Raw genomic sequence first — 21,162 nt, 5'->3', positions numbered from 1 at the left:
TGTTTCACTTCCAGTATGCGTAAATCTTTTGGGGGATTTTTTTCAGAATAGTGAATATTTTTGCGCTCGATTTTAAATTGTTTTTGGATTTATTGGTGTGCTGCTGATGCAACTGTAAACAAGATGTCGAATGCGCAACATTTGTCAGTCAGCCAGAATGACAGTACACCACATACTTTATTTTTTTCTCATTTACGTTGTCAGCTTGTTTTAATTAACTTAGATCAATCTGACAGGTCATGTTTGACCTTTTCCTGGTAGCAAGGTTTTGTCTTCTATTTAAAAAGAAAACTCATCCCTCACAGTGTCTTCACAAATGTCACATAATAAAACCTTTTGACATTTGAGTGTAATCTTGATAACATCAGATTGTTGACTAATATATATATAAGTTATAAGTTACTAAACACTAATTCTTACATCAATTCTATATGTGGCAGTATCATAAGAGACGGTTGTTTTCTTGTTATTCCTTAAGCGTCCCTGAATATTCTGTTTTTCTCCAGGTTGGTCTGAGCCCCCACCAGTGGCTGGGGTCTTTTTTTGGGCGTGCGTGGCTCAGAAAAATCATGCACCGTGGGGATAAAGACTTGCAGACATCAGCGCGCAAGATGGGTACGTCGTTGCTCTTCCAGCTGTCGGCCTATGAACGCGAGCTGGACTTGGTGTTCCTGGACCACAGCTATGCCAAACCGTGGAACGCTCACCCAGACGCCAGCAGCGCTCGGCCCACCAGAACGCTGTTTGTAACCCCACGTCGTCAAGCTGAGCCTTCTCCGTGAGTGTAAAAAAAAATGTTCTAAGAAAACACTTGACTGACTACTTTTCATCTACTTCAGGGGGAGTTGGATTATTTAGCAGCGGTTCCTCAAATGATCCCTCTGTTTCTCTTCTCCCATACAGAGACTCAGAATCATTACTAGACGTGGAAACGGTCACACCGACACCCGTTCCTCTGTATGACAACCAGAAGGCTCTAAGCGTGATGAAGGAGTGCGAGAGGCATGTCCTGTTTGCTCGAACGGCTGCCGACGGCCCCCCACCCCCAGATGATTGGGAAGAACATATTAACAAGTAATCAAACACGTGTTGATCCCTTATACTGCAGAATTTGGTGCTTAAATAACAAGTGAGAAGTCAACTACACCATTGGCCGTACAACGTGTTGAGATTATTTTTCTATTTCAGGGCGGGGTGGTCAGTGACCCAGAACAAATTGTTCAACAAAGTCCTTAAAGCTCTTCAGGCGGAAAGACTGGCACGTTTGGCCAATGAAAATGTGACTGTTTTTTTCTCTCTCTTATTTTTTTCCTTTCAAATACAACGCTTGACAAAGTTAATATATGTAGTAGTTAGTAAAAGGTTAAAGGATTTTGACTTTAGGTTAAAGACCATTCAGTGTTACCTTTCATCAGTAACAACAGGTTTTTCTTCATCTGTGTTTTCAGGCTTCCAACGAGCCAATCCTGCGAAGGGTCGCTGTAGACAAGTGTGCTAGGAAAGTTAGACACGCGCTCTCCAGCGTAAGCTGGGAAACCAAGCTGACGCAGTGGCTGCACACCACAATGATCGATTCTTTGAGCCTTCCTATGCTTGCTGCCTACCTAGATGTGCTACAGACTTTAAAAAGCAAGGTATGCGCTCAGTCACTGGGTAAAAACCAAACACTAGTTTCTGTATTTTCATTGCCCGCTTGACCAAACAGTTGAGTTTTGATATATCTTCACTTCGTGTCTGTTTCTGTAAAGCTGCCGACGCTGATTGACAGAATGTTACTCCCGTCTGCAAAGACTGGATCTCCCAGTGCAGAGGCGTTGTCCCTGCTTTTGAAGCGTCCCTGGGATCCTGCTGTCGGAGTTTTGTCACAGAACAAACCGGTAAAAATCATTACGATTAATTTGGAGGATTTTTTTTTTTTTAACCGCCTTGCATAACTATTTGTCAGTAATGGTAGGGATCAAATCATGAAGAAATCTGACTGTAAAAGACTTGAGACTGGGGCAGATGTCCACTTTGTATCAGCACCCTGATTATTAATGTGCAGCTGGATCTACAATGGAGTTATTCAAATCAAGGCATATTAATGTGTTAGATTAGCCCAGTCAACGTCCAAAACCTCAGTTCACTTTAAAATCTGACGGCAAGTAGGGATGGGTACCGATTCTGTACTTTTTTAGGTACCAACCTAATCCCATCTGTACTACAGAGTACCGATTCATGTAAAATCAAACGGTGTCATGTTTTCGGTACTTAAACGCATCACTGTTTACATGCCGAACATGAACGCAGCATTGCACACAAAAAGCGTAATGATGGTAAATAGCTTGTACAGCGCTTTAACTAGTCTGACGACCTCCACAGCGCTTCACACTACAGTTTAGTCAACAGAATCCCTAACATTGCGCCACTGTCGCCCCAGTAGCTGCTGTCGGTCGAGTAGATAAAGCAAGCATGGCTGATAGACAGCCCTGGAAAGTATGGCTCCATTTTTCAAAATGTGCCCCAGATTACACTTGCTGTGGTATTTGTGAGGCAAAGTTCAAAGCCAGCGGCAGGAATACTTCTAATCTGAGGAAGCACCTGGTCACTGCTGCCAATTTGAATGAAACAACATTAGGTAGATTGGACAACACGGAAGAAATAGCAGCATCAATGTTAACGCTTGCTTCCTCGACGAGCCGCCATTGCTATCAAAACAGTCTCACGTCGTGGTCGCGTCTCCACTACGTCACATCTATGAAACTCCAGCCCTGCGTCCTGATTGGCCAGACCATAAAATTGGTTGGGGAAATCACTTTCAATGGGCGATGTCCCAGATGTATGTGAGTGAAGCTAGGCGGAGCAACATACAGCTGGCATGAGTCAGGTTAGCTGTGAGCTCCTTCACACTTCTCTTAGCTGTGTCTGACAGCCAATCAGCAGCCTCCTTCTGAAACCCACCTGGAGTCATAGCAAAGAGTATCCCGCCCTAATTTACAAAGCGGGATAAACCTAATGATTTTATATGGTTTTTTTTCTTCTCTAAAACTGTTGCATTTAAACAATTCCCTGAATTTTATTCACACACAGCTTCAATCCCATATTCATCTCGTTCACTCTGTGCCTCTGATTACTGTTGTTTTGGTAAAAATGTGTTTTATGCGCTGTGGATTCAGGCAATGTATTTACATTTCTAAATCATTTAGCAAGGTTCATTTCTAGATCCAAACTAGTTTATATATTGAGAAATAAATTTTAAATTTGAAAAATACAGATGATTTTATTAATAAGCTAACATGTATTACTACATAAACACGCAAAAGTACTAAAACTGGGTACTGTGAGGTACTGGTATCGTTTCGGTTCAAATGTGAAAGGTACACCTTGCTAACGGCAAGACATGACAATTCACAGATGCTCTGCATCCAGTCTGACTGGGCCTCAGCTGTTAGGCAGAGAAGTGCAACTATTTTAGTCTCAAAAGATTTGTTGCACTATTTGCACTGAAAGGTTGTTGTGCAAAATGTTTGACTAAACCTGGGACTGACAACAAACGCATGCCCTAAGTTCAGATTTGTATTCATAAAAAAAAAAAGTAAAACTATGTATCAGTGATCCTTGACTTCACAGCATGTTTTTTTATGTTGCCTTTTATTTTGGCTTGTCACATAAAACCCCAATAAAACTCACAGAAGTTCTAATGTTGCAAAGATCTCAAATTCAAGGAGTTGGATGTTTATTGTGAGACAGTATGCCGCTCATGAAATGTGACTTTATACATTGGATCATCATCTGTATTTTTTTTTATGTGTAGTGCAAGCTTCCCGGGTCTCCTCTGATTCTCATCGCTCCTTCAAGCCCAACAAATCCTGCCCTCTCCACGTCACGGCGAATGAGATTTTGGCAGTCGCAGCTGTCCTGCTTGGGGAAGGTCGCAAATCTGCCTCTGTTTGTGTCTCAGATCAAAAGCATTTTACTTCTCTTCAGGTGAAAGCTTAATGAGTGCTGTTTTTGCTGCAGGTCATCCCGGTGCACACTCATGTGAACAGTGGGGCCAATATTGGAATCACACAGTGTTTGGAGCACATGCTGGGCACCGTCAGGGCCAAAGTCATGGAGGTATTGTTCTCTGTCTTTATAGTTGCACTCATGACTGTACTGTTGATATTTAAAGGCTCTTTTATCCCGTGTTATACATTGAAATAAGGAGTTATACAGTTGGTCACATAGAAATTGCATAATAAAAAGTGATTTGTTTAATAATACCTTGACTAGCCTAACAAAATCCTTCTCTTCATCGATCATTTCTAAGAATCTAAATCAGGATAAACATGAACTGGAAGTCTACCATGTGAAACAGATCCGTGTATATTTTAAACTGATAGTGTTTTTGCTGGTATAATGGTTGATTGTATCATCAATTTTCTTCAAAAGGTTCACAGTCACTTCCCCCACAAACCCATCATCCTGGTCGGCTGGAACGCTGGGTGCGCTCATCGCTTGTCATGTAAGACATGATGTAATTGGTGTCGCAGTGATGCATCCTGACACGAGGGATGTGTGTTTTCTCAATAAAAAATAATATTCATATCTGTCGTACTTATTGCTGCTTATGTTAGGTGTCCCTCATGGAATATCTGACGGCTGTGGTGTGTCTTGGCTTTCCGCTCCTCACAGTCAATGGGCCCAGAGGGGTAAGACCTGAACCATGTTCCTGCTCGCTGTAAAAAAGGTCTAAATGGGGAATTTCATCTGGAATTGGGTGTTGTGATGACCTGTCGATGCATTGCTGGGTTACAGGATGTGGATGACCCGCTGCTGGACATGAAGACCCCCGTGCTGTTTGTGGTTGGGCAGAACGCTCTCCAGTGCACCACGGATGGCATGGAGGAGTTCAGGGAGAAGCTGAGGGCAGACAACAGCCTGGTGGTAGTCGGAGGAGCAGACGACAACCTCAGGTCAGTCACGGTCTTTAAATAAGTTTGTTTAATGCTTAACCAGAACCGGTGCTAGAGCCAGTTTATTACTGGTTCTATAACAGAACGGACTCGGGTTTTCCACAGCCTGAGAGCCACCTCTTCATTAGATGACTTAAAATGTGTCTACAGTAAATGTTTGTTCCTCCCTCTGTTATATTCAGAGTTTTTTTTTTAGATAATCAGTCTGCAGGGAGATACTAGTATGGCTGCACAATACTAGAAAATCATGTAACAACAATATAGTTGGTGAACGTTGTGATAATGATACCAGTAGCATTAACTCTGTCTTTAGCGCTTACTACGCTAATTATTAGAGGAAGCATTGGAAGCATATTCTGCAACCTTTAACTTTTTGGTCAGATGTGGGCATCTACTGCTGTGAAACTCCCAACAGGCTGAATATTGCATCGGCAGACAAACTGAACGCTACACATTTAGAAACTATTGGGCAACAATCATTTTTATAGCAGAAAGACCTTTATGATATTAAGGGCTGGGCGATATGGCCTAAAATCAATATCGCGATAAATGGACCAGTTCACCTCGATAACGATAAAAGGACAATAACACTAACCTCCACCACCACCACCACCTGGGTACTTGACAGCCAGTTATTTTGATGGTATGATTCCCCTGGACTATCACAGTTAAATTATCTTAATACATGAACCGCCCAACTAAACAAATTTCCTTAACAGGGCGTATATGTTAAAGATTATGTGATATGAATAACGGTATGTAGCAACTGCGCCTTTATACATGATTAACTACATTAACATGTGCAGTCTGTGCCCAAAATACTGCACTCTCCTCCATCTATTGAGCTTGGCAGCTTTAACTATGTTTGCAGCGTTGTACATGAGGCTGGGTATCAATTCAAATTTCAAGAATCGATTCGATTACGATTCTGAAGATTTGGAATTGATTCTTTTAATACTAACCGCAAATTGGATTGCTGGTATTAAAAACATTTTTAGCTGTTACCTGAATTTCATGACTGTGTAGTTATGCAACATATTGATACTAGTATCATATTAACATTCAGTGGCATATTAATAAAGTAATGGGAGTTAATAGTGGCTGTAAGGACCAAAGCCTCTCCCTGAATCTTGAGACAATTGCTTTAACAGACATGCTGTGGGGCAGAAGACCCAAATAGATCCAGGGTAGGAAATAGAGGATAGCAGAGATATCTACAACTGCTTTTTCTATTCAATTCAATTCAAAAATACGTTATTAAATCAAAAGGGAAAATTAATTTGGACACTAACCTGGTGCATTATTAAAAATATGACATTAAAAATTCACCTGCTGGACATGGAGTGTAAAGGCTCCTGTGATGTATGTTGCATCCATGCTTTCAACCACTAGGTGGTGCTTGGCACATTGTTTTGTTTTTGTCCTGCTGAAGTCTCAGAGCAGAAGAAGAACTAATAAACAGACTAACACGGTTATTAAGCTACAGTCGGCTCTCGGTGTGCTTTACTGATAAAAACATAATATTACTGCTCCCTCATACTTGGGCATGCTGTGCGCGAACTATGAGCCGAGCGAACTCTCCACGGATCTTGTACCGTCATAGTCGAGCGTACATTTCTTTTGACAAATTCCTACAATTCCCACACCTTTTCCCAGTGGGACGAAGTGGAGGGAAAGGATGATTAAATGTTTGATTACCTAAGCTAGTTGAGCATGTAGAGCCGTTTCTTTTCCAGCAGGCACCCACCGCATATCAGTCAGTGCACACAGAGAGAGGGACTGACTTCTTGCTGCTGAGCAGTTTAAAGTGTGACACCAAGTACGCGGTCGTAAAATGTGAGCGCTGCACGTGCCTGTCAGCGTGGGCTCATGTCTGCACAAGTAATGCTGGCTCACACGTTTAAGTTCACAGTGAATAGTTAAATTTTTTTAAATGGATCTTTGGTTATATGAATCAATTTTTAGGAATTAATATGAGAATCGATTCATAATTGGAGAATCAATTTCTACAGTCTGTAATCACGTGACTCCACCCCATCCAGTCTGAAACAAGAAGTTAAAGAGACGGTGAAGTTTAGGCCATACCGCCCAGCCTTGGTGGACTGTTTAGCTTCTATTTTATTGGGTACGATAACGTTCGCAACAAGATTTCCATCCAGCATTCACAAAAAAAAGGATTGTAAAAGGTGGTGCAGTTTTCATCTTACCTTTCTCCTTCTTATGATGCAGTCGGCTCCTATTGTCAGCTCCCACTGCTCAAAAGCAGAGACTCTGGTATCGTCTGTAAACAGTGTGCCACTTTGTGAGTCTAATCCTTTTAATTAGTAGTGTAACCAAGTTTGATGAGGTGAGAGGAGACTGGATTCGGCGCTGGGCTTCTGGGTTGCTGCATGGGAACCTTGGGTTTTTCAAACACTTCAAACACCGGGCACCATATTGCCCTATGGTAGTCCTCCAGGGATATTTCATAGGATGTATAAAATAGGAAAAACTTGATTCTACACAGCTATGATGAATCAGATTTTTATTTTTTATATAATATCACTGATGTTACAACAATAAGTAACCCAAAAAGTCATGAGTTATTTCACATTTGTTAAAGAATGATGATAGAGGGGGAAAGTGACCACCAAAAACGTTCAGCACTGTGTTCCAGGCTTCCAGCAGTGTTGCCAGGTCTGCTTATTATCAGCAACTTTGAGCTTGTTCATTAATACTGTTTACAAGGTGGAGGTAATATAACTGGTTGCATGTTTCTCTCGCAATAACTAACAACACTGGAGTAGTAACCCGACTCGCTCGCACCGTTTTTATCCAAATGCTGCGGTCTTGGCACAGAGGGATAAAATATTTTTCTCATAAGCTTCCGCTGTCATGTAAAAGTTGAAAAGTCATTTATCCTGAACTAAAACAGCTATCCCCTCTACCATGCAGAGCTGCGCACGTTCGTCAAGTGCAATGTGTGCATGCAGCACCTTCTGTCTGAAGAAGTTTGACACAGACGACAGCCGTTTATTAGCAGTTAGCGGCTAGCGTTAGCTTCCTCAAATGTACTTTTTCATCATTGGTTTAACAGCTGCAAAGCTAATATTTTTGTTTGCAGAATATGTTTTTTTTAAAGCTAACTTTTTGCTTACCTGTGCCCACCTCTGAAAACAGACTTAAATCTGAGGCAACCAAGGTTGAGCCTGTTTAGCTGTTGCAATGACCTGGATGACAATTTGAACAGGCATCCAGTCCAGAGTTTACCAAATTAAAATTTTGTCCAGATGCCAAATAAAGTGAAATGGCACTGCTGAGTTGGCTTCAGTTAAAAAAAATATTCAAAATGTTAATCAAAACCAGCAATGACAAGAAAATTGAGCATGGAAAGTAATGCATTTTGAAGTGAAGTAGTTGTAGGTAGTAGACAAACCTGTGTCTGTAAAGGCAAGCTGCTTGGACCTTGCAGTCAACCACATGCAGTTTTTCAGAAATAATTTTGCTCAGTTGAACCACAGCGTTCATTGATTATTCTCTGACGTGCTGGTTTGTACTTGTGTCTCGGTGTATTATTAGAACAGGCCTCCTGATGTTGCTGGGAATCGTTTTAAGTGTAACCTGCTTCTGTTTAGTCTATGTACGAATTGACGAGCATGAGATGAGATGTTTTCTTGTGCTGATAAGTCTCAGCTGATTTCTGAAAAGAGATTCAGCAAGCTTTGTTTTTGCATCCAAGTCTTCACTGGAACCAGTGACTATCAAATCTAGGGCTGTGCATAAAAATCGATATAAAGATTAATATCGATATTTTTAAAAACGATTTAATATCGATATTCTGGCTTTCAATATCGATATACCTCCCAACCTCTAGGGGGGTTTTTTTTTTTTTTTTTTTTTTTTTTTTTTTTTCCCCCCAGTGTCCTGTCTAGCAATATGGCAATAGGAATTGATGTCTCAATGCCAGATAGAGCTCGACAGATTTTGCTTTTACAAGTGGAGCAAACGGCTTTCGCCATAGTGCTCCACTTGATTTATGCTTGTAAATAGCTTTATTATGATTCCTGCAAGGAGAATTTCAAATTATATGGACATGACAATGGGAGAGTAAAGGAAGAACAAAAAGTGAAAGAAGAAAAAAAAGAGTAGAGGTGAAAGAAAGAGGAGATAAAAGGGAGAGAATGATAAAACCTTCTTTGTCTGCCTCCATCAGCTGGAAAGAGACACAAAAAGAACAGCACAACCAACAGACATAAAGCAACAGATACACTCGAATAACACCTAGATGCCATTGCTAAATCATATATATTATTATGTAAGCTGACATGTGTAATGTGATATTTGAAAAAAGAAAGTGAAAGAACATAAATAAATAAATTACAAGATTACTGTATATAAGTGAACACTTAATACCTGGGACCCAGCACCTGTGGGAGATGTGAAAGTGCACTAGTTTAGGTGAACATTATCCAGAAATAGCTTGATAGTGATTGTGGAGAACCGAAGACCCTAGGGGGCGTTATTACAGCGCAACCATTACAGTTCACAGCGAAGGAGAGCGAGTGAGACGAATTTGTGGAACGGCCGACAGGATTTTAGAAGCTCCTTTGACCCTAAAATCAGATGTTTGGGCACATTTTTGGTTTCTGTGACACGTTAAATGCATTGAAGCAAATGCACTTTATTTTCCTGTTAATATGTCTGTGATCAATAAATAGAACATAAACATAATATTTGGCTGATTTTGGTGATTGACTCACTGAGCATTAATTCAAAGTAATAAATATCGATATTGGAATCAAATCAAGCTGAGCTATGTATCGAGAATCGTATCGAATCGGCTCATCCTAGATGATACCCAGCCCTAATCAAATCTTTCTCCACTAAATAAGCAACATTCCTCTTTAAAAAAAAAAAAAAAAAACTTGTCTGAGCTAAAGAGATCATGAGGAGTTAAAGTGGCTGCATCTGGGATTCTATTTCTGTTTTAGATATGTTGGAGAAATGTATAACCCATTAATTTCCACCACAGAATCAATTCGGCAAAGATGAAGTCAGAAGGATTGACGCAAACGATGGTGGACCGCTGCATTCAGGACGAGATAGCGGACTTTTTGTCAGGGGTCCTGACTCGGGCAGAGGGCCACAGCCACGGCTCCGGGGAGATGAGAGACCTGGACACAGAAAAGAAGAAAAGGCCTCGACGGGAGCTTCCCTTTGACGTGGAGAGAGGCCGACCTTCATCTCCTGCACTCAGAGTTTCCATTTCACCATCGGGTTCAGAGGTTAGTTGAAATTGTTTTGTTTTTTTCTTTTTGCGCCTTAAAGGAATAACTTTCTAAAGAAAACGTGTGTTTAAATGACATTTCTAATGTAATCAGGTGTAAAGCTAAGGTGACATGTTACTGTAATGTCTTGTTAATGCTGTTGAGACAATTGTGCTATTGTATCCCATCTTTAAACTCATCTAAATACAGTTTAAGGCAAAGATAAAACTGGCTCTGCTTGTCTGCAGGTGGAAAAATTTAAAAAAGATTTGGAACTGCTTCAATTTTCTTAATAGAAAATGCCAAGACATTTTTTTTTTTAAACATGGTTATGATTTCTTTTGTCTAATTAGGATTTGTCCAGTGTCTGTAGCAGCCCCACTTCCAGTCCCAAACCTAAAACGTCCGGTCTGTCTCCGGCACAAAAGTCCAGTCTGATCACGGCTACGCAGCTCCTCAAGACCCACATGCAGCGATCTGGCACCGTGCTCACTCACAAGCAGGCTCAAGGTTAGTTGATCAGCTCTCCTAACTCATTTAAAACGCCCTGTCAGCTTTTACGGTTGCTTACACACACACACACACAGAGGGACTCCTGTTACCCGAGGACCAGCACCTCCCGTATCGGCCCTATTTGTTTAAATCTTTTTCGAGAACGAGTCCCCTCGATCTTTGGCCGAACCCTGCACAAGCTGACACGGCAGTATGTGAGATGTGAAAACGACTGTAATTTGTTTTTTATCGTGTCACGACATCTGACGGGAGGGAGATGGAACGTGACTGAAATGCTTTCCTCTCCTCCTCTTGTCTCCTCTCCTACAACTTTCCTTTCTGGCTTTTCTCCAATTCATTCCAGCTCAGTTTGCTGCTTTTATGAAACAAAACATGCTTGTGAGGAAAAACCTTCCTCCTGGCACTCCTTGTATTTTTGGTAAGTAGCTCCTCCCTCCTCCTTTTCTTTCTTCTCGCCTTTTCTCTTGTCTTTTTCACTTCTTCGTTTTCCACATGCATTCAAATAAAGTAGCTGTTTGGAAACTTAAAAAAAAAAAAAAGATGTAAGCGTCTTTTACGGGGAAAGGTCACACCGTAAATCAAAGAAACTAGGTTAAAAGTGTCACATTTTGGGAGAGAAAAGAATGAACCACTATTAACTCAGGTCCCTTCAGGGCTTCTGATATTGTCTGCATGCTTCTTTGTCCATGTGGTGCAGTTCCAGTGACCAGTGATCAGATAGAGGGGCTGGACAGAGACGAGCTACGTCCTCACGGCAAGAGGAGGCAGACACCCAGTCCCACGCCCAGCAAGGCCTCCAAGAGAGCAAAGATTAAAGTTACTATTGTTTCCCAAAACGAGTCAGCAGGAGGCGCCATGAACCCCGCTGAAGGTACGAAACCTGGATAAGTCTGTGGTTTATAGGGGGAATGCTGCAGCAGCACTTAACTTACAGGCATCTAAACAAGGACCAGGTGTTGAAGCTTTGGGTGAATCAGTGGTTCTTAAACTGGGTTCACAGTGGGCCGTTATCTGCCATCTTAGCCTGGAGCTTTTATAAGAAAATTCAACAAAAGTTTGGTTTGACTTTAAATATGTGGCCTTTGGGCTATATATGTGACATTTGCACCAGCCATCAATTTTGCCCTCCTCCAACCAGAGACAACTTTCAACAGATTTCAATTATCAGTAGGTCTGGGCAATAGGCCTCAAAAATAAAATCTCAGATATTTTTAGACCAAATCCAATTAATTGATCCCCCCGCCCCTACTTTTCATTTCACAAAAATAAATTAAATCTTTTTCGAGTAAAAAGCAAATTTTAAGAACTTTTTTTTTTAAGAACTTTTATGTCTAGCATTTCATCTGGGAGTGCAACTAAATACAAGCTGTGAGACATGCTTGTAGAAACATACTTGTAGGACAGCACTGCCATGGTTTACAACGGTAATATCGTTAATCCTTGGCGATACCCATCCCTATATATATATATATATATATATATATATATATATATATATATATATATATATATATATATAGACTAAGTCATTACCTTGTAAGCCCAAACCAGTCAGTTTTGTATCTTGCTTGTTCTTAATTAATGCATAATAAACACTTGTGAGTGAGTTATAAAGTGTTTACAGATTAATTAATAACATATATATAAATCTATAAGAGGAGCCTTATTGTAAAGTGGTACCTAAAATATATTTTTTAAAACCTGAAATTATACATATTAATCATGTTTTGTGTTAATTTATTTTCGATCTTAAACCCTGAAAGGAGACATGGTGTAATAATTATGCACTAGATGTGTTTTTATAGATTGTACATTTTATATTTTATGGAAATTTAATAGGGGATGCTCACGGACCCAATGCAGTGCATTCATGATGCCTCTCAGCAGCCCGCTGAGTGCACTAAAACACTTTACTGGCACCATGAGAGAGAGAAAATGGTGAAATAGTAAGAGCGAAGGCCGTTTGTGTTCGCCATAACAGGCGTTTGAAAAGTCTCGGGTCTATTAGGAGAAAATGAGGCTTTTAAACGACTTGAATCCATTTGAGGTTTCTGACAGTTAACCTGTGATCTCAACTTGATCCTGCAGTTGTTGGTTTTTTTTACCACATAGTTTATGTGGGTAAGGAAGAAAGTAAAGGTATTTAAAAAAAAAAAAGTGGAACATGCAAGTTATTTTAGCCGAATTTTGCAAAACCTCCCAAAACACGAGTTGAGCTAAGTAAAGCGGACCATGATGATTTTGAAGAGAATCTCATTTCCTCACCGTCACATTAAAGCACGATCGTGGTGGGTGTCTGCATTTCAAGAGGAACTTTAATCCTGATATTGGCACCATGCTCTCCAGACATTTAACTGACTGTGACCTTTGTATAATGCTTAAATCCCAAACTCAGCGCACTTTTGCTGAGCTGGGAGCCTGGATTTGTCGAGTCCTTCACAGTGGGGGCAGCTACTGTTTCTAATAGCTAGAAATGTGCTGCAGTGACAGGAACAAAGCGTTCCCTATTAAAAGCTTCAGCTGATCGATAACTCCATTAAAAATAACCTCTTTAAAAACTCAGAGGGGTTTTTTATTTTAAAAATGATCCTGTTGCTACTGGGTTGTGTTAAGAATAGATTTTCCAATTCTGAATCGATTCTCATGTTAATTCCTGAAGATGGATTCATATAACCGTTTTTAAAAATGCATTTTCCACTGTGAGCTTAAATGTGTCAGCTGGAAATGCTGACTCGCGCATTTTGCTCATCCTGGATGACCCTGGATCTGTTTGGGTATTCTGCTCCACAGCATGTTTGGGAAAGCAATTGTCTCAATATCTGAGAGGGTTTGGTCCTTACAGCCTCCATTAGCTGCTATTACTTTATTAATTTGCTGTTGAATGTTGATATTATACTAGTATCAGTTAGGGGTGGGCGATATATCGAATATACTCGATGTATCTCCAGTTTTCTTCCGCGCGATGGTTAAAAGGACTTTATCGCGACCATCGAGTGTCAATTTTCATGGCAAGATTGAGCCACTGTATTTAATTCACTGTGAGCGCACACACACACACACACACACAACGAACCTGTGCGCTTACTTATGTTGACGAGACGGCGAGGGCTATGGCGACAGCGGGAGTTTTAGATAAATCAGAAAATGAAAATGAGTCTGAAGAGAAACAGCAGTGGGTCAATAATATGGCAGTGGTTTGGATTTTGAACAAAATGCGGTAATTTGCAAAACATGCCGTGACACCATTGCCACAAAAGGTAGCAGTTGCACAAATTTGTTCCACCTAAAAAGTCATCCAGTGCAAAATGAAGAGTCTTGTAAACTCAGTGTGTCGACACCCCCCCCCCCCCCCCCCACACACACACACACACGCACACACACACACACCGAAGGAAACTTTAATTAAACCAGCCGTAAAACTGTTGAAACTGGCGTCTTCTTTTGCTAGGTTAAAAGTGGCACAGAAAAAAAACGTTTGTTTAAAATTTCCCAGCACCTAAAGAGCAACGGAAATATTTTTGAGGTGCTCTGAATATGTAGCTGCGACTGGTCAGTTGATTTTATAGTCACAATACAAGCTTTTGTTTTTGGGATTGTCACATTGTTATTATACAGATTTATATTTCTTAAGCACAAAAAAGCACCTTTTATTTCCGTTTTATTTTGTGTCAGATTTTTCCTTTGTGTTCTTTTTGGCCGCTGGGATGTTGTTTTTTTAAGGTCCACTGTTGACAAAAGAGCTCTAATGTGACAATATTGTAATTTGTGAAAAGCTTCTATGTGCAGCTTTGGTTAAAAAATGGCTAAAATAAAACATTTTAAATTAATTTTTATTTTGCAATGAATTTTTCAAACAAAAATATGTACACGTTAATTTGAGATATACCAATGCAACTTTAGGCACTATGTGGCTAAAAACATTTGTTTTTCGAGGTTATTTGAATATATCGTGATATATATCGTGTATTGTGATATAGCCCAAATATATCGTGATATTAGATTTTCTTCATATCGCCCACCCTATCAATATGTTGTATAAACTACACAGACATGTAATTCAGGTAACAGCTAAAAAGTGTTTTTTTAATACCAGCAATGCAATTTGAGTCTGAAAAGAATCGACTCTAAATCTTGAGAATCAGAATCGAATCGATTCTTGAAATTTGAATCGATACCCTAGCCTCGTGAGACCATCCTGATCTCGCGAGCTTTCAAGGTTTCACTCGCAGATCAGTCTGGCTACTCTCCGTTAAAGAAAATTTGGAGCCGTTCACCAAACGAACGTCCAATCAGCGTTGGCTTTGAGGCGGGTTGAGGTGTGACGCAACGAGAAGCGCGTCAGTTCAGTCTAAAGAACATGGCGGCTTCAGCCGATGAAACTAGCGTTAGCGTGGCTATCGAGCAAGTTTTATCGGAATTACAGAGTATTTCTCTGCTGAGCTAACGAGCCTTTACTTGCAGCAGCAAGAGTAGCTTGGCTTGTGGTTGTGTTTTCGTCGTCGCTCGTAACAGAGTGACGACGAATCTGATTGGTTCATTTGGCCCGTCTATCACCAACATAGGCCAATCAGCTAACCAGTATTTTCGCCCCTTCCCAAAATTACTTCAACAGAAGGTTTCCAGATGGATATGCGGAGCAAATCTATCTGGCGGAGTCAGGTAATCGATACCCAGCCCTAGTTGCTATTCTTGCTATAATGTTGCTTTGGAGAGCTCTACTGTATGCTGGATTGTTTTCAAGCTCGGGTGTCTTATTTTACCGTAGAAAAACACAATTTTGGCATTAATTTACAGACGCTTGATTAAACCCTTCTGCTGACATTCACAGTTTGACCGACTCTTTCAGAACTAGTAAAACATGTGAGCTTTTCTTTAAGCTTATTGTGAACAGCATTGACCGCGGTGTTCTCAGGGTTTCCCCGCTGATTAAAATCACCAGACAGAAGAAAAGAGATCCCGGCAGCTGATTTCGAGACAGAACGATAAGATCCAAAGCTTCTTTTGTGTTTGTTGTGGTTTGGTTTGCAATTTCACAAAAGTGGGAGGAAAGTGCTTTAAAAACACGGCGGTGCATAATTCATAAAACGTAGTGGATTTCTGATAACTGAGGGCCATCTACCATCTTACCAAATCTTTATTTTTTTTCTTCTCAAACCTGGATAACTGCCTCCGCTAATGGTGGGTTAATCTTTTTCCTCCCAGCGGGTGTCTCTGGCAAGCCTCTAACTGTGGCAGTGGGACAGACCGTGCCTGGTGCCAAGGAGCTTTCTGGACTTCTCACAGGCCAGCGGTAAGCTCGCCCACTCTTCACAGCCACAATGTAGAGCTCCTAAAAAAAAACCCTAAGCCTACCTTCCACCCACGTCCACGCCTCCCCTGTTTTACAACGATGTGTCTTGGTGCAGAGGGATTGATGAGGGGCGGTGCTGAGAACTGAGCGAGCTGAAACGATGGCCAAGCAGCCCCTTGCTGGTGTAGCTCCTGAGTAGACTGGTGGTCTGTGTGTCACTGCAGGTCTGGTAGTCTCTCAGAGGGGTCTGGTGCCCTGTCCCCAGGCTCCAGCTCATTCAGCAGCGTGCAGCCTTGCATGGTGTCAGTGTCCTCCACACCAGCCCAGGTGCAAGCTCCAGCTACTGCCCAAGGTATCTCTGTCTTGTCCTGCTTTGCACGCTCGTTTTGCACCCAGCCGTGCAAATCAACTCCTCACGGTAGCCTCAACGCACGGGCCGCGGTCTGTTGGCCCGAGTCAGGTTGGAGTTCTGAACACAGTGTGCGAGGACAACGTACTCTAGCAAACATCATCATTGATCACCTCTTGCGCCATTGCTGCTCGCCACTGACCCGAACCTTTCCCCCCCCCTTTTTGGACACGGTTGTCCTAGTTTTGTGCTTGAGTTTGTGTCCTCGTAGTAGACCTTTTTTGGTTTTCTTAAAAGTGTTCGTTTTGGTTCTAAAATCTGCCCGGGAGGAGTTTTAATTTAACTTTCATCTTCGCTGTGTGTCCTCTTGTTTTCTCTGCAGCACCTTCCGCCAGCAGTCTTCTGCAAGGCCTAAGTTTCAGTCTGCAGGAGATCGTTACCAAAGCTCCTAACCTCCCCTCTACAGCGTCGAGCACAGGCAGCACTCAGGTACTCTGGGAAAGCTTTTGTTAGAATAGACACGTTACACCTGTGGTCAGAAGTTTACATACACTCATTACCATGACCGTTATACTCATTTAGGTTTTAAATAAGCATTTAAGCAGATTTTTAAGGGTGGTATGAACGTTCAAGAGGCATCTCTAATCATTTATTGATTTGTATTTTTTCTGGTCCACTCAGGATGAAAATAACACATTTAAGCTTAAAGCTATAAACACCCAAACCAACATCTGGACAAATGTCCTTCAGCTTGTTGCAGAGACAGCATGATCTTTTTGTAGAGATCAACGAGGTCCTATAATGCTGGCTGAATGTTTGACCTATTTTTGTATCTTAAACAGTTAATTTCGATTGTTAGTTTCCTGGTAGAGCCTGCATTTAAGCACGCACATTTTTAATAAGGTTGATGTATTCCACGAGCCTAATTCTAGCCTGCTTTATTCATTATAAATCCACTTTACTTCACGTTTGGGATCATTGTACTGCTGGAATACCTAATATTATCCAGCTGTGTATTTGAAGGGAAGTTGGAGAATTTGGAGTTCTTCATTTTTCCGTCCTGCCCTGTGGTGAATGCATCTTTTTGTCACGATGGCAACAAAACAAAGCCACAATATGATGCTATCACCACCATGCTTGAGAGACAGGATAGTGTTCTCAAATCTGAAACCATCATTGTGACTCTGAAATAATTTCATGTGAACTAAGGACAGTTTGGGTCAGATGGTGGTTCAGCAGTACAAGAATCCCAAAACACATAAAAATTAAAGTTTGTCTTTGGTGATGAGGTCGGAAGCTCTCCTTGTATCACCACCATCTTCTGAAAAATATCAAATAAGGGTTTTAATATTAAAATTATGAAACTGGACGGATGGGAGTGAATGAGGGGAAAAACATAAAAAAAAAACTGTATCCATTTGTTTCTCTCAGGCAGTTTGTGGAAATTCCCAGGATCCGGTGCTGAGCTCCGTCGGTACCAGCGGCAGCACTCTGCTCCGGGCAGTGCCTGTGGTCACAGCAGGAGGGGTCGCCAAAACCACCGCCATCCATCAGCTGCTCACCAACGGCGGGCTGGCCAAGCTGGCGAGCAGCTTGTCCGGCTTGGCACACATCACCAATCAGACCGCTGGTATGTGTCGGACTGCCAAAACACGACGGCCACGTTGAACGCCCAGGTTCATTCACTCGTTGTTTTGGAAACAGTAGTTCAGGACATCTTTAGACCAGAGAGGATTACCGCATCGCAGAGACGCAGGGGACAGCTCTGTGGAGGAGAGCGAAGATGGCTCACTCTGCAGGAGCCAACTGGTGTAAAGTTTGCAGAGTCAGACGTGCAGCTGCAAGAAATCTGATGGAAGATCAGCAGCACATGTTTGGACTCATGTTCATGTAAAGACAAATGCAAAATTGCTTAAATATTTGATTCTGGAGAGTTAAACATACAATTATGTTGGATGGGTTTATAAAATGCATTAAAACATTCGATCCAATCCGCTGCCATTGTCGGAGTTGTTTGTTATAGTTTTTTTTTCATTGCATGTTTCTGTTAATTTGCTTCATTATCTCATAACATGCTATGAATTGTTCCTTAAAATCTCCTGGGTAAAATCTCCATAAACATGAATGCTGACCTGTTGGAGGGACATAATGGCGTTGACACGTGGCATTATTTAAGTTCTGTTTCTGCTGTTACAATAAAGACTAAAATCAAACTTCTTGCTCTGTTTCTTTTTGTTTTGAGTTTGTTGTCTATTGGTTCCCCTCCTGTTTTATCTCCTTAAATCTCTAAATAGTCAAATTTACCATTAAACACACTACTATAGGCGGCACAAAACCCCCAATTTGAGTCAAAATCGCACAAATACGTTCTCTGTGGAGTGCCAGCATGTCTAGGTTGTTGTTGTTCCAAGGTTTATCTGCATGTAACAAGCACAGAAAACCTCAGCTTGTGTAACAGCGACCCTCTGAGTAGCCCAGCATCTTTCAGCCAAGCAGGTGAAAGGGGAAACTGGCCACAGCGCATTCATCTGAGCCCAAGGTCAATCCCTGCAGCCTGTTGGAGCTGCTTACCGCTCTTCTGAACATGAAGACCAGTGGCTTGGCTTTGTCTCCCCCTGTGTTAACACAAGCCCTTTAATATACACCCTGCCATGAACTAAGAAGTAGCGGTGCACACAGGTGAATTATGAGAAACCGAACAAGATGGTATTTCAGTCCTTTTTATGCAGGTAAATGACAAGGTTAAACTAAGTGATAGATCCTATGAACGCAAGGCAAGATAAAACATTTACCATAAATATTTGGTAGAAAGTCTTTGCATTTAACTAATATCCGCCTTCTATTGATCTGCAGACTGCTGGTTTTGAACTCTTTTTTTCGTTCCTTAAAAAGGCTAGCCAAGTCATGGCGTGGAAACTAAAGGAGTGCCTCCCATCACTCTTACTACCTCAGTTTTAATTCGGAAAAAAAAAATGTTCTGCACAATAACAGCAGGAAAGCTGCTCCTAAATGTAATGTTTTGTCTAAGTTTTTGCTTTCTGTGTGTCAGAATCAAAATGTTATAGCTTTACAAGTGTCCTGATACATTTTATTATTTGAGCAGTATCAGTAATTATTGCTTGTCGGTTTTGAATAAAACGATTAGATGGTGTAATGCAGTGAGAATCTCCTAACAGCTCAAGCCTAAGTCTGAAATTATAATTATACTAATTACTCTTAAAGGCAAAAATAGGAAAATGATAAAATTTCTGGTGCAGTCTGAATAAAACCGTTTTTTTCTTTTCGTTGGGTTTCGCTGTGCCCTTCTTACGGCAATGAACATCTCGACCTACTATGGAGAGATGCCTGACAGAATGCTGCATCAGAGACTGACAGCCTTCTGATGAGACTGTTCTCCGCTTGCTGTGATGGACACAAAACGCCACAATGTGCGGGGGAAAAAAAAGCTGCCTCCCATCCTCCGGAGAGGGGTCCCGTCAAGATGTGAGGAGAAGCTTCAGCATTATGATTACTGTACTGTTGTGGGCACCATGTAGCCCCTGAGGACCACATGTTGTGCCCATGAGCCTGTTCTTAAAAAAAAAAAAAAGCACAATCCACCAGTGAGCTGCATCTAAAACTTTATTTTATTCTGTTACTCTTCCTGTTTATTCACACTTGTATTTATATACATTTAAAAATGACTATCTACGACAAAGCATGAAAAAATCGCAATGTTCTTTCTGTTGCCTGTGGTGCCTTGCAAACTTGAGCCATTTCACATTTTGTCACGTTATAAGCACAAACTTGTTTGTATTTTAAGTGTATGACCACCCCACAATAGTGCATAATTGTGAAGTCTTTCTCAAGGTTTGTACAAATGTGAATTTGATATTGTGAATTGTCTCCAGTCCTCTTTACTCTGACAGCCCTGAATGCCGTTCAGTTCATCCAGTTGCCTTAAGAGGTCACTTATTCATAAGAAGACAATCTGTGTAAAATGTTGTTTGTGTAAATATAATTTTCCTTTCATTCAGTTGCACACTACTATGGTCAGTCCTGCTATCAAGTAAAACCTCAATAAAATGTATCAAGCTTTATGGTTGTAATCATGTGACATTTAGTGTGAAGGTTAATCGGGTGACAATATTTTTGCAAAACTCCATATATCATGTCAAACTCCCTTTTTTTTTTTTAGAGCTCGTAACATAATTTCTCTGATACATCTTTACATTTTGTGTAAAAGTAATGTGAAATTATATTTTAACTTATTTGTTCAGAATCTCAAATAAAGCTGTCTGTGACCAAACATGTCTCTGTGTAAAATCCTCACATCAAACTCGTTACATGGTCTTAAGCACTGTTTTTTTCATAAAGCTCTTACTTCTGATTTGCACTCTTTCAGTGTTTACATTTTATTTGGCCTTCTTGTTTGAAGTAAACTGGTTTCTTCACTGAGTACATTTGCTTTGCTCGGCCAATCTAAACACTTGTCCCCCGTGTGTTTGACAAGCAGGGAGTCTCTGGTGTTATATTTTGAGGGATGGATACGTTTCTGTGTTTACAGTGACTGTAAATACAGCACACTCACTGCGGCAGACTTCCTGTCTTCAATTCCAGCCAGCGATCAGATAAGAAAAAGATAAGAATGTGTCTCATCCTTAGCATTTGATAAAATTAACAGGAAACCGATGCCCGATAGAAAGCATGTTTGCTTTTTGTACCATTTAGCAGCGCCAGTTAAGTGTTTCAGTGGTTAGATGGGAATCCAGCATTTTGGTTTTATATACTTAGACGTCATTTGGATGTGTTTAGGGATTAGTTAGTAGTAATGGTGTCATTAAGCAA

At 41.0% G+C, this 21,162-nt stretch overlaps 1 protein-coding gene across 1 annotated transcript; it reads left to right on the top strand.

Annotated features, from left to right (window-relative positions):
- Positions 1 to 506: 506 nt before the first annotated feature.
- On the top strand, positions 507 to 18,548 carry kansl3 (KAT8 regulatory NSL complex subunit 3). Its single transcript, XM_036144465.1, is given in 19 exon segments — positions 507 to 778; positions 904 to 1,074; positions 1,189 to 1,279; positions 1,449 to 1,634; positions 1,749 to 1,877; positions 3,794 to 3,910; positions 4,000 to 4,098; positions 4,414 to 4,461; positions 4,463 to 4,486; positions 4,599 to 4,673; positions 4,780 to 4,937; positions 9,949 to 10,201; positions 10,537 to 10,693; positions 11,040 to 11,114; positions 11,394 to 11,567; positions 15,899 to 15,986; positions 16,211 to 16,338; positions 16,718 to 16,824; positions 17,767 to 18,548. Coding segments are annotated over 19 exon segments (2,526 nt in total). The 5' UTR covers positions 507 to 569; the 3' UTR covers positions 18,004 to 18,548.
- Positions 18,549 to 21,162: the final 2,614 nt, after the last annotated feature.

Source organism: Fundulus heteroclitus, chromosome 12 (assembly GCF_011125445.2).
Source record: "Fundulus heteroclitus isolate FHET01 chromosome 12, MU-UCD_Fhet_4.1, whole genome shotgun sequence".
NCBI classification, from domain to species: domain Eukaryota; kingdom Metazoa; phylum Chordata; class Actinopteri; order Cyprinodontiformes; family Fundulidae; genus Fundulus; species Fundulus heteroclitus.
The sequence above is the reverse complement of the archived record's forward strand: the minus strand, read 5'-3'. Positions and strand labels throughout refer to the sequence as shown.